Source organism: Rhinatrema bivittatum, chromosome 3 (genome assembly GCF_901001135.1).
Source record: "Rhinatrema bivittatum chromosome 3, aRhiBiv1.1, whole genome shotgun sequence".
Lineage (NCBI taxonomy): Eukaryota > Metazoa > Chordata > Amphibia > Gymnophiona > Rhinatrematidae > Rhinatrema > Rhinatrema bivittatum.
This window is the reverse complement of record NC_042617.1, coordinates 382,187,510-382,200,782: the sequence shown is the minus strand read 5'-3', so window position 1 is coordinate 382,200,782 and position 13,273 is coordinate 382,187,510. Positions and strand designations below refer to the sequence as shown.

The 13,273-nt window shown below is 42.9% G+C and overlaps 1 protein-coding gene across 7 annotated transcripts in view; it reads left to right on the top strand.

The window, feature by feature from the left end:
• Positions 1-13,273, top strand: part of MYO6 (myosin VI) — a 527,529-nt gene that overhangs the window by 447,963 nt on the left and 66,293 nt on the right. For 4 of the 7 annotated variants that reach the window (XM_029595584.1, XM_029595582.1, XM_029595580.1 and 1 more), the window contains one exon: positions 9,248-9,286. The exons of the other annotated variants lie outside the window; for them this stretch is intronic. In XM_029595584.1, coding sequence (XP_029451444.1) covers positions 9,248-9,286 — 39 coding nt within the window. The remainder of the gene's footprint in view (positions 1-9,247; positions 9,287-13,273) is intronic. 7 annotated transcript variants of the gene reach the window in all.

Genomic DNA, 13,273 nt, shown 5'->3' with positions numbered 1-13,273 from the left:
CAGAGTGCATTGTAAGAGAGTTAATAGCCTAAACCACAACAAGGTTTTCCAACCAGAAAACCATCCTCTTATTCTGGAATTGTGGTTTCCACATATGTATTGCTGCCATGATGGGAAATATCTCCAGGAAGATGATGTTCCGCTATATGCCTGACCCATACCAGTTCTTGGGCCATGGTTTTGAGCACCTGCTAGATAGGCTGTGAATCCCTTACCACCAGCTGCGTCTGTGAAAAGCTGCATATCGCAACTAGAGACCAAGGGATCCTTCCACATAGTTTTCCCATTTATAAGTAGACCAGAAAGTCTGCCATGCCCAGCAAATAAAATGATGGTAGCTCCTAATCCCAGCTGCAGCTTAGGATAACCTCCTAATAAATGGCCTGCTCATTGGCATAATTTTGCATGCAAAGTTGAGGTGACTTATGTGAGGGATTGCATCTTTAGTGTGACTTTCTTTGCACTTGTGGCAACATTAATGGCCAATCACAATGGATATAGTTTATTCTCCATTTGTAAAGTGTCAGTCCCTGTCCCCAAAAATGACACTACGTGAGCCAGACCCTCTATTTGTTTGCTGTGCCAATGGAATGCCAAATTTATTGGCTTTACAGATAAAGGTCTGCAGTGCTTGCTCACAAAAATTATCATCATAAGGACTAATAAATAAAAAAATCATCCAAATAGTGGATGATTTGGCCCTTGCCGATGTCCTACTCCACTACCCATTGCATAATGGTACTGAGCTTCTCAAAATATGAGCAAGAGATGGATCAGCCCATTGGCAGATATTTATAAAAGTAGTATTTCCCTTGGAATTGAAAACCCAACGAACAAAAGCTGCCTAGGTAAACTGGGTGTAGGTGGAAGGCAGACTCGATGATGGCTTTTGCAGCTAAGCCCCATGCCTCCAGTTCTTTGTTATGTATAAGGCTTGGTCAAGGGACACATATTAGACAGTAGAGTTTAAGATCTAAGAAATTAATTGACCCATCCTCAGGGAAGGAAAGATGATGGATCATCTTGAATTCCTCTGGTTCTCTTTTGAACACAGTTCCAAGTGGTAATATCTTAAAAGTTTGGTAGAGGTTTTTTCCTCAGATTGAACTACAACCCTGCCCAGGTCACATTCTGTCATGATTTTTCATAAAATGACATTTTTGTTGACCTTGGCAGATCCTAATATCTGTCTCAGTGGAGCCCTCTGGATCATTATATGAAATATGGAAGCCCTCCAGGAAACCAGAGTAAAGTCAGCAAGTTATTTCCAGCTGGTAGTTTAATTGTTAAATTAATTGTAGTGGGGGCCTTGTATAAGACTGAATCAACTTGGTTGTTGGTGCTTTTGTTATTTGTGTCACTGGGAACCAGTGTTGTACTTGTTTTGAGGGTGACCTGCCCCCACATACAGTGCATGTATGTCAGAATTTACAGGTGTTAACATATTTGTAGTACCTGCTGTTGAAAAGCCTACATGGTCCCTGCCTTGCAAGCCTGTTCCCCTCTGTGCCTATTCTTTGAGCCAGGAAACCCTCTGGTAGGAGTGAAAAGGCTGATTCCCTGGTAAACCCAACTGGTGCAATGCTGTAGTTAAACTAGAGTAGTAGGCATTGACTGAAAACCCAGACACATCTGCCTCTTGTGCAGGCCTATACGGGGTTATTTTGGACAACCATATGTCTATCTCTTTCCTGACCCATTCCAAGCTAGGGTTACATGCCATATTCCTTCTAAACTGCCTGTGATATTCAAGCCACGCTGTATCTCCATATATACAATATTTGCTACAAATTACATCCTGGTACTTTTTCATTGCACTTCAAAAATAAGTAAATAAAAAACCAGGATATAAAAATTATATATAAAAATATATTATCTAGATAAAAATAGCAAAAATGTTGAAAAAAGTAAAGAAACAAAATCATACAGAACATGGCATCAGAAACATGAGATGTTAATTGGTGTGCATCCACCGCCTCTCGCCGTGCAATGGGCCACAAGTGGTATCCGTTCAAACACCTTAAATATCATTAATTTTCCAGTTCTGATCAAAAACAATTGATGATAAAGGTGAAACTAACAGCTCCTTTTGTATACAAAGTATGTGACTCCTGCCACTACAAACAAATTCAAACCGCACTATACTCCCAAGTAAAACATGCAACACTTATCTTACACTTTTCTTGCACTTATAAAGAAGAAACCCGTGAAAATCCCTGTGAAACAGTCTAAAAAGGCTCATGGTGCCCGACATGAGCCCATGTTTCAGCAGGCCCGACTGCCTGCATCAGGGGCAACTATAGACAGGAACGGGTAAATGCCTAAAAAAGTGAACAGTCTTCAAACTAATATTAAACAGTAAATCAATGCAGAAGATGGCAGCCCCTGATGCAGGTGGTCGGGCCCGCCGAAACATGGACACATGTCGGGCACCTTGAGCCTTTTTAAGCCGTTCCACAAGGATTTTCACGGGATTCTTTAATTGTGCAAGAAAAGTGCAAGATAAATGTTGCATCTTTTAATTGGGAGTGTAGTGGCGGGAAACACATACTTTGTAATTAATCTTTTTTGTTAATGGTTACGATGAGAGCTGTTAGTTTCACCTTTGTCAATTTTTTTAGATCAGAACCGGCAAATGAATGATATTTAAGATGCTTGAACTGATGCTGCTTGTGGCCCATTGCGCAGTGAGAGGCGGTGGATGCACACCTATTAACATCTCATGTTTCTGATGCCATGTTCTGTATGATTTTGTTTCTTTACTTTTTTCAACATTTTTGTTATTTTGATCTAGAGAATATATTTGTATATATAATTTTTATATCTTGTTTTTTGATTTACATATTTTAGAATTCCAATAGAGGGATATCTACTTTGTCATTATTCACTCTTTATCGTTGCACATCATTTTTCTGGGATTTTTCCCTCTATAATGCTGGATAGAATCTGAAATACAGCAGGCCAGTTCACAATATTCTTTACAATAATTGGTTTGTCCTTCTGCACTAGCTTACAAACTGCATGGCATTTCACTTTCACTACTTCCCCTTTTCTCTGGAGCAAGTTGAAAATGTCAGCATATTCGTTATGGCATATTCTCTCCTTCATTGCCTTGAGGAAATGTGCTGTCAGCAAGCCAAAGGCACATATAGACTCTGCATTAAGACAGGAACTTCCTTAATCACAGGCAATATGCCAGCTTTGCCTGGAATTATTCCCTGCTCTTTAGCTGCCTTATCAATCCCTGCAATCTGGGGAGCTTGTGCTTGGTCATTTGATGATGGCCCCAACTACAACCCAGCCCCTACCTGTCCCACCTTCTGTGTAACTTCCACTACTGCCTGAAGTCCATTCTGGTTTTCCACATGTCAATATCTGTGCTAGCTACCCATTATGCCCCATTTCCTGCTTGTCTAATTTTTTCAGTATTTTATATGGAATGTAAATTATGGTGTGATTGTTATATTTAGAGCCTAACCCTATCCCTGCTGTCATTTTTGTTAGCTACTAGACTCAAATTCTGGTCAGCCTGTAGAGGGTGAGGATGCGCAGGTGAAGGTGCAATGTTGCTCTGAGAGGGAAGAAAATTGGTTTGTCACATGGTAGCAAGCGAGTTGGAATACTCACAGCTGTTAGCAGATATACTGTATGATGTGGTCTCTGCTGCCTCTGGCAGCTGTAGAGTGCCACTGTCACCCTGCAGTAAATCTCACCCAATTCTAGTTCCATGAATGGCTGCCACTACTCTTGTCTCTTCTGTGAGTAGTCTGATACTGTAGCCTTGATTGATCATTGATTCACTCATGCTCACTGCCAATGTTGACCATTGCTGAGGCAATTTTTTGAAAGGTAATGAATTTTGTGGCAGCAGTGAAGACAAGGTAGAATGCTCTCCTGTAGACCTTGGCTGCATACAGTGGTCTGGCATATAGATAACCATCTATCTGATGAAAGATGTGCTGTTGAGACACCTCCCCCTACTGCACTTGCGCTTCCAGTGAGGAAGCAACCTTGCATTTTTTGGCATCTGTGGCATCATCGGGGAAAAGCGCATAATTTTTGGCCACTATGGGAGCCTTTCACATTTGTGGCTTCTTGAGGGAGGGAGGAGGAGGCTGAAGATTAGGTGCTTGGGATGAGCTGGGGGGCCAGTGGGAGCAGGAAAAGGGAAGGCAGAAGACATGCTGTGGTGTGAACAATGAGAAACAATGGAACTGAGGGGCAACCATAATATGTCTCCCTCTAGGAGACAGAAGATGAATGTCTTATGCTAGACCCAAGATGGGCACCGCAGGAGATGAGGGTCAGCTAAATGGGCCACAAAATGGCAGCTGGGGAGCCGGACAGAGCTAGGAGGCAAGCCCCAATATGGCTGACCTGGAAGAGTTGGTGGTGAAAAAAGAGGGGTGTACTATGGGGGCAATCCAAAATGTTCACTGAGGATGTTTCAAAGCCCCCTTGGAAGGAATCCAATATGGCCTCCTGAAAGCGCTACCAGTGCCAGGATGATTCAGGTCGTATGGAGAGGTTGCAGGGCTGAAACACCAATGAGAGGGAGTAGCAGAAGAGAAAATTGAAGCTGGATGCCACTTGAATGCAGAAAAGTTTTTGTGGTCCTCTGGATGTAAACCCATGGCTGCTAAGGATGGAAGAAAACAACACTGATGGAGAGAGGGGAGGAGCAAACCCAGAGCAATGGGGTGGAGAGGAGTTGTGAAAAGCAATCAAAAGGAGTGACTGGAGGAGGGAGAGGAGAAGGCAGAGAGCAGATGCTGGGGAAATGGAGGAGGACCGTGAGGGGAGTTGGGGGAATATTGAAATTGAAAACTCAGCAGAGTAAAGCAGTAAATCACAGAGAACGAGCTTGGTCACATATTGAAATTAGGGTTGCAGCCAGCAGATAATTCCTTGGGCTCCTTTTTTACTCCATTCAAGACCAATATTTGTTGTAGCAGGGGCTAGCAGTAGTGATTGTTCACTGAAGTATCTGTACTCCTTCTTCCTTCTCACCTGGGGGTTACCGGCCTTCCCCCCCCCCCCCCAATCTGTACCACTTTAAACTTCCTTAGTACTCCAGCTGCTACCCTTTCATGGTTGGCTGCCCTGCTACCCTTCTTCACCCTTTCTGTCTGGCTCCAGGATGCCGACCCAATTATATGGCCCATCCCCTGACTGGCTAGGCCTTCTCTCTACAAGATCAGTAGCTACATCTTAGAAAGTACAGATGTCTGAAGAAGGGAGATGCAAAGCTGGAGATTGGCATTACATAAAAATCATCTCTCAAGCTAAGTTTGAAAAAAGGGCTTCTCAAGCTATTATCAACACAACCCCTCGAGACACTGTTTTTGAAAGGCCCTTGATGCAGACTGTGAGAGTAAAATGGAATAAATTGTCTGTCTTACTGTCTATAATGAGCAAAAAGCCTTGTTTTCATGTTACCTTGACCTGTGTATAACTTTTGGTGGAGGCTATTAGAGTTAATGGAAGGTTAATTGACAGTAAAACAAAATTCCTACTTTCCCCCAAAAAGGCATCCAACAAGTCACATTCCATTCAATTTGGAGTTAGAAATAGGCAAATCTCTTGAATTTTGGGTAAACCTTTTTACAATCATGACTTTGACTCTGTCTTATATGCTGGGTTAAGCAACCCTGTCATCGAAGGCAGGCAAGTGAGATAGGATGTGGGATGAGCAGAGCTAGCATCCGACTTACTCTATCAGAAAAAAGTAGACAAAAGCTACTATAATTAACAATAAGATGGTGTTTGGGATTACATTAACATAAAATATAGGTGGCCTTAAAGAAAAGTGTTTCTCCGAGGACAAGCAGGATGGGAGTCCTCACACATGGGTGACGACATGGGATGGAGCCCGACCTGCAACTTTGAACTCAAAATTTCTAGAGCTTTCAAACATGCTCTGAGCATGTACAGTTGTAGTTATCACCTGCCCCCTAGGCAGAGTCCCTTGGTCTCTCTTTTCTCCATGGAGTCGTGTGGCCACAGTATTCAGCTTTGTTCTCCACAGTTTTTGTTTTGATTTTTTTTCTAGAGCCTCAGCTGTTTTTCTATTTCTTTTACCTTACAGTAGTTTTCTTTTTCTTTTTCTCTTCCTTTCAATGCTCTACCAGTCGCATGGGTAGTCACTGTGCATCCTAGCAGAGTCTAATTATATTCCTTAGTAAATACTGCATCTGCAGTTTAGTTTGTGTGTCCTCTTCTTGCTCTGTCCATTTTTGTGCCTTTGTCTGGTGCTGGCAGGACCGACAGAATACGGTTTGAGTTCGTGATCTGTGCAGGTCACTGAGCCTGGAGATTCACTTGAGTTCTTCCTGGGCAGGATTTCCTTGTCATTTCACCGATCATTTGGCATTGATGGAGGATCTGACAGTGAAGGGATCAAGGACCGCACTACTTCTGTAGGGGAGGGAGAGAGCTAATCCTTCCCACATTTTAAGGAACTAGTCTCCATGGGCAGGAGCTCCTGATGATGTAGCCTCCCCTCCTGCTTGCCAGTGATGGCGGTGCAGTCTCCTTGTGAGAAAAAGTGAGCAGAATCCTGGGCAGGCAGCATTGCTGCTGCACCTTTGGTGCCATTCCCGATATTGGTTGTCTGTGCATGTCCGTGCCAATGCATAGATGGTCTGACGCATCGATTTCAGGACTGCATTGGCGACCACGACTACCATTTGGCACCATAGTCACCCTTGATGCCATTGAGGTGGCATGGCACCCTCAATGCCATTGAGGTGTGTGGCTGCCCTCAACGCTGTAAGGACCATTGTCCCTGTGCGCCATCAACTGCCATGTATGCCATCAAGTGCTCTGGCTGCAGGGGAGAGTCCTTCTGCTCTGTAGGCTTCAGTAGATTCTCGAAGCACTGGAGGAAAAGCCATAGGCACAAGTGTCATTGAGTGCCATGGGCCTCTATGCAGCAGAATAGAAGCATCCACCTTGAGCATCATTGAGAGCTTTAGACTGATGCTTCACAGTCAGGAGCATGTCTGGTGTCAGAACTATCATTGAGCGCCATGGTCATCCTTAACATGATTAAAGCTGCCCTCGATGCCATCGAGGTATGTGGCTACCATCGAGCACCATGGAAGCTATTGGGTATATTGCCAGTGATAACATTCATGGCCAGTCTTGATTATGCCGAGCACCATGACCAGCAGAGGGCACCAGAATCACCATTGAGCACTCTTGTCGCTCTTAAAGCCATTGACCGCCAGACACAGGGGTCCTGAGAGCTCTCAAGTGCCATGAAAGCCCTTAAGCAACAGGGGTTTTGAGCTTTGGACATCTTCTGTGCCTTTGAGCACCGGGTCACCATTAACCTGAGATATCCTTAAATGCCAAGACATCCAGGGCGAACCATGGTCCAGTGTCCTTGAGGCTTATGAGCCTCTAGTGTCAGGACAGGTCACTGAGTGGCATTATGGTGTGCCATGGATAGCATACCATTATCAGGCCCTGTGAACATTGATGGTCTCGGGTGACCTGAGCTGCCATCCAGCGCCAAAGGCACTGGGGTTGTAGGGCATCGGGGATGGCCACCAGGCGTCAAGTACCATCACTGCAGCTGAGCACAGGGGTTCCTGTTGAGTCTGTCTTTAGTCATGGGCACTGGCAATGGACAACACTGAGCTCACAGAATTGAAGCCATCGGGCGCATAGGTGAGCCAAGGGAAACCATCAATGGCGCCAGCCATCAGCGGTTCCTTTGGGCACTGATGCGGCATGTCAGTGCCATAGGGCACCCAATGGTGCGTTGGTGCTGCAGATCTTTTGCCTTCGAGCACTGGGGTCTCCATTGGTGCCCCCAAAAGTTTTATGTCCTTTGGTGTTAGCGAGTCAGTGGTGCATTCGGGTGCTGTGGGCACCATGGGTGCCACTGGGCTCTTGCCATCCACAGGCACCTGGGGCACCATCAAAAGAGCTATATGCCATCGACATGTCAAGCACCTGTGGTGCAGACAAGCACCATTGAAGCTGTGGTTGTGGCGTCATTTGGTGCCATATATGCAATACATTGCTCTATTGGCACCATGAGCCAATATTATTTTATTTTTATTTATTTTATTTTATTCTTATCTTATTTTTAGTTGTGATTTGTTTGAGCTGCATAGTGAGCTACTGTTTCTTATATAATGTATTTTTATTTCATTTTAGATTAATAGATTTTAAGACTTTGTGGTCTTCATCCAAGGAATCTCTCATGATGGGTTCTGTATGCCTTTTGCTGTAACCAGGAAGATCTAGGACTATCATCATTGTCAGTGTTCATTGATCCTGACTGAAATATTTTCTGTGAGGCAAAGCATCATTCTTGCTGGAATTCACATCACACCTCTGCCTTAGGCGCCTCTGCTATGCATCGAGGTTTTGTGTCTATCTTTTCTATGGTTTTCTTTTATGTAGAGCCCATCTCTTTTCCCGCCTAGACCTGTTTTTGGGGTGGCGGCCTCACGGGCAAAAAGGAGAAAGGTGGTGCTTTCAGCACTGTGGGGTTCCATGCTTTCTCATGTTCATGCAGCCTATAGCTTGGCAATCACCCATATGTGAAGACTGCCATCCTGCTTGTCCTCAGAGAAAACAGAGCTGCTTACCTGTACAGGTGTTCGAGGACAGTAGGATGTCCGTCATCACGAAACCCACCTGCCACCCCTGGGAATTGGTTTCTCCATGTATTAGCTATATTATGGACTGAGGGACTCTGCCTAGGGGGCAGGGTGCTAACTACAGAGGTCCATGTTCAGTAGATCATGTTTGAAAGCTCTAAAATCTTTAGGATCAAAGTTCCACACTGGGCTCCATCTGATGATATCACCTATGTGTGAGGACTGACGTCCTGCTGTCCTCTGAGAACATCTGTTAAGGTGAGTAGCTCTGCTTTATACTGTTTATATGAAAATCCATATTTGTTTTGGCAGTCAAACAGTCAGAATTCTGTCTGTTGATGTATAGCAGTGACATCTATGTATTGCTTATAAATCGGCTTAGTATACAGTGGTAAACTAGAGGAGGATGGATAGAAGAAATTTGATTATGGGCTGATATTGGTAACAATTATAACTAATTTTTGGTTTAGATCTTACAAATCATTATTGTTGAAAAGTTTACATTTCTGTATTTCCCTCGATTAGAATGGCATTTTGCTACAATAAGTGGGTTATGAGAAATTTTAAATAAAAACATTCCCTGTTAATGGTTTATTCTATAAGATTAATGTTAATTTTCTCCTTAGGGATGAAATGGCCAAAGAAATGTCTGAGCTTTTGCATAGGTGGGTGAAATAAATACAGCCCTTGGATAATCATAAACTCTATTGATGCAAATTAATGCTATCCTGATTATCAATAATTCTGATACAAAATTATTATTTATAAAATTTATAAATTGCCTTCTAGATCTAAGTTCTAATTTATAATTTTCCTTTATTTTGAGGATATTTGCAAATCAATGCACATGTTAATGATCATAAATTTACATTTTTGAAATTCTTAGTTGAGTTTAATGTTTATATCTCATATATATATGTTGAAATACTTAAGTGGCAACATATGGTTGCATATTACCCATTTATTCATTGTGTGGAGACAGCTGAGAGTTTCAGCTAAATGTAACATTTATTGTCTTGTATAATTTATTTGTATTCAAGCATTATATGGCACCCTGCCCAGGGTACCTTGCAGTGAAAAAAAGCACCACAAAAGGCAGTACAAAAGTTAGGAAGCAAGAGAAATGGATTAGCGCAGTAGGAGATTAGATACTGGGATAAACAAGTTTAGAAAGATGAGTATTTAACTGTGAACAGAAGAGAGCGAGAACAAGGAAGCATCTTGGACCTCATTGGATCACCTATTTCTTTTACAACCTTATTGAATTTAGCAATTTTCATAATAAATTAAATTCCCAAATTCACTTTTACATTGCATGTTTGTCTTGATTAGATTGTAAGCTCTATTAAGTAGGTAAGTGTTTTTGTACAGCACTATGTACATTAAGTTGCACTTTGGAAGTGGTTAGTAGAGGAGTACCCTAATGGTTAGAGCAGTGGACTGCGAATCAGGGAAGCCAAGGTTCAAATCCTGCTGCCACTCCTTGTGACCTTGGAGAGGTCACTTCATCTTTCATTGCTTCAGATACAAACTTAGGTTCCGATTCATCAAGGTATTTTCCCATAGATACAGAATGGGAGAAAAGCCTTAGTGAATCAGGCAGTTAGATTGTGAGCCTTCTGGGGACAGGGAAATACCTACAGTACCTGAATATAATCCACTTTGAAGTGTCTGAAAGGTAGGTATACAGTAAATAATTAAATAGTAGTGAGCAATTTGCTCCAAAGAGATGGTTCCAAAAAGAAAAAAGCATGTGTACATGAGGTAATTTTTCTGATGTGGAGACACACTGGGGAGGGTGCATGACTGAGGAGAGAGAAGAATGACAAGGTTATTGGTGGTTAGAGTTCAGAGAGAGTGAAGCTAAAGCATTTAAGCAGTTGAATATTAGGAGTCTAAATAGAGAGTGGAACTTTACAGGAAACCAGTGAAAAACATGGGAAAAACAGAAATTTCTGTACACCAACTAGGCAACAAAATTATGGAGTACTTAGGAACAAAGTGAGGAGTATGGAAGACCCAGCAATAAGACTATTAAAAAAAAAAAAAAAGTAAAGCATACAGAAAACCAGCATGTAGACGTTAACTACAAGCTTCAAACAAGGGACAATTCTGTTGAATATCATTAGTTGATATTTGAAGGAGAACCAGGTAGAGGGAATGTCAAAATGAAGTAAGAGAAATGAGTTCAGAATAACACCTTGATTCCTCACAGAATCAGAGAAGGGAAAGCAGAGTCCAGAGAGAGAAAATCAGTTGAATAGCCAGCAGTAAAGGTAGAGGGAGGAAAGTAGAGTACCTCAGTTTTGGATGAATTAAGATTTAGGAAATGAGAGCTCAACCAAGAGCATGCCCACTGGAAGGAATGAAGATAGTTGCTCCAACATAGAGAGAAACTGGTAAGAGAGAACTATGGGGCAGATTTTTAAAAAGTACGTGCAACCGGCGCAAACAAAAGTATGCCAGATTTTAAAAAATATGCACGTAGCCGCGTGTATCTTTTAAAATCCGGGGTTGGCACGCACAAGGCTGCACAAAATCGGCAGCCTGCGCATGCCGAGCCGCACAGCCTGCCTCCGTTCCCTCCGAGGCTGCTCCGAAATCAGAGCGGCCTCGGAGGGAACTTTCTTTCCAGTGTCCCCTCCTTCCCTTTCCTTCCCCTAACTAACCCGCCCCCGGCCCTAACTTATTCACCCCCCTACTTTTATTTCAAAAGTTATGCCTGCCCCAGGCTGGCTGCCAGCATGCCATGTTCCGGTCCGAGGGCTGGTCCGGAGGCCACGGCCACGCCCCCGGAATGCCCATGGGCTGGAACCACGGCCACTGCCCCGCACCCGGAATGCTCCCGATGACACACCGGCCGCGACACATCCCCCCTGACACACCTCCGACCCCCCCCAGGAAAGACCCAGGACTTACGCTCGTCCCGGGGCTTGCCCGCACCACCGAGCCTATGCAAGATAGGCTCGGCGTGCGCAGAGGGTGGAAGGGGCAGCTTTTCGGGGATTACGCGTGTATCTTACGTGCGTAACCTTTGAAAATCTGCCCCTAAGTGTCATCTGCAAAAAAGTGATGTAAGCAGCCAAAGGAGGAGATAAATGCTGGTAGAATGTGAGTATAGGCAGAAAACCACAATGAGCCAAGAATAGAAACTTGAGGATATTCAAAATTAAGGAATGATCAGAGTAAAGGTTTTTTTTACAAAAACCCTAAAAGAAAGGTTAAAAAGAAAAGATGAAAAACCCAGTCATAGGCCTAACCAGAGAATCCCAAGGAAGAAATTGTATAATGGAGAATTGGATGATCATTGTTGTCAGATGTAGCAGAGAAGTCTAGAAGAACAGGAATTGTGGATTTGTGGAAGAAAAGTCATATGGATGTGAAAACATAGAGAACAGTAGAATTGGTAGAGGGGACTGGTCCTGAGCCACATTGGAAAGAGCTTATAGTGTTGTTAAAGACAATCTAGTGTCTGCTGGTACACATCATGTTCTAGAATCTTAAAAATGGCAGCAAAGAAATAGACCTGTATTTAGAAGAGTAATTGGGATCTAGAGAGGATTTCTTGAGGGTAAAAGACAACAGTAGTTTTAAAGAGACTGAGAACAATACCCAAGGAGAAAAAAGTGTTGAGAAAAGAATGAGTTGAATTTTCAGAAGTTGTGTGCATAAAATGGTATCCATGCGAGTATTTTAAAAACCGGAACATAAACGCATATATTGGGGACCGCGAGTAAATTTACGCATGTAAAATAAGGGCCAGGCCAGGGTGTTCTGGGGAGGGCCAACATTTACACACACAAATTGTTATTTTACTGCCTGCCAAAGTGACACTCATGTCTTTTACTTGCGTATATTAACAACTGCTCAATATCTGGCGTAAGTGATTGTATCTCAAAAGTAGTGTATTTGGATTTTCAGAAGGCGTTTGACAAAGTCCCTCATGAGAGGCTTCTAAGGAAGCTAAAAAGTCATAGGATAGGAGGCGGTGTCCTTTCGTGGATTACAAACTGGTTAAAAGACAGGAAACAGAGAGTAGGATTAAATGGTCAATTTTCTCAGTGGAAAAGGGTAAACAATGGAGTGTCTCAGGGATCTGTACTTGGACTGCTGCTTTTCAATATATATATATGATCTGGAAGGGAATACGACGAGTGAGGTTACCAAATTTGCGGATGATTCAAAATTATTCAGAGTAGTTAAATCACAAACAGATTGTGATACATTACAGGAGGACCTTGCAAGACTGGAAGATTGGGCATACAAATGGCAGATGAAATTTAATGTGGACAAGTGCAAGGTGTTGCATATAGGGAAAAATAACCCTTGCTGTAGTTACACGATGTTAGATTCCATATTAGGAGCTACCACCCATAGTGGAAAATACTTTAAAATCGTCGGCTCAGTGTGCTGCAGCAGTCAAAAAAGCAAACAGAATGTTAGGAATTATTAGGAAGGGAATGGTTAATAAAACGGAAAATGTCATAATGCCTCTATATCGCTCAATGGTGAGACCGCACCTGGAATACTGTGTACAATTCTGGTCGCCGCATCTCAAAAAAGATATAGTTGCAATGGAGAAGGTACAGAGAAGGGCAACCAAAATGATAAAGGGGATGGAACAGCTCCCCTATGAGGAAAGTCTGAAGAGG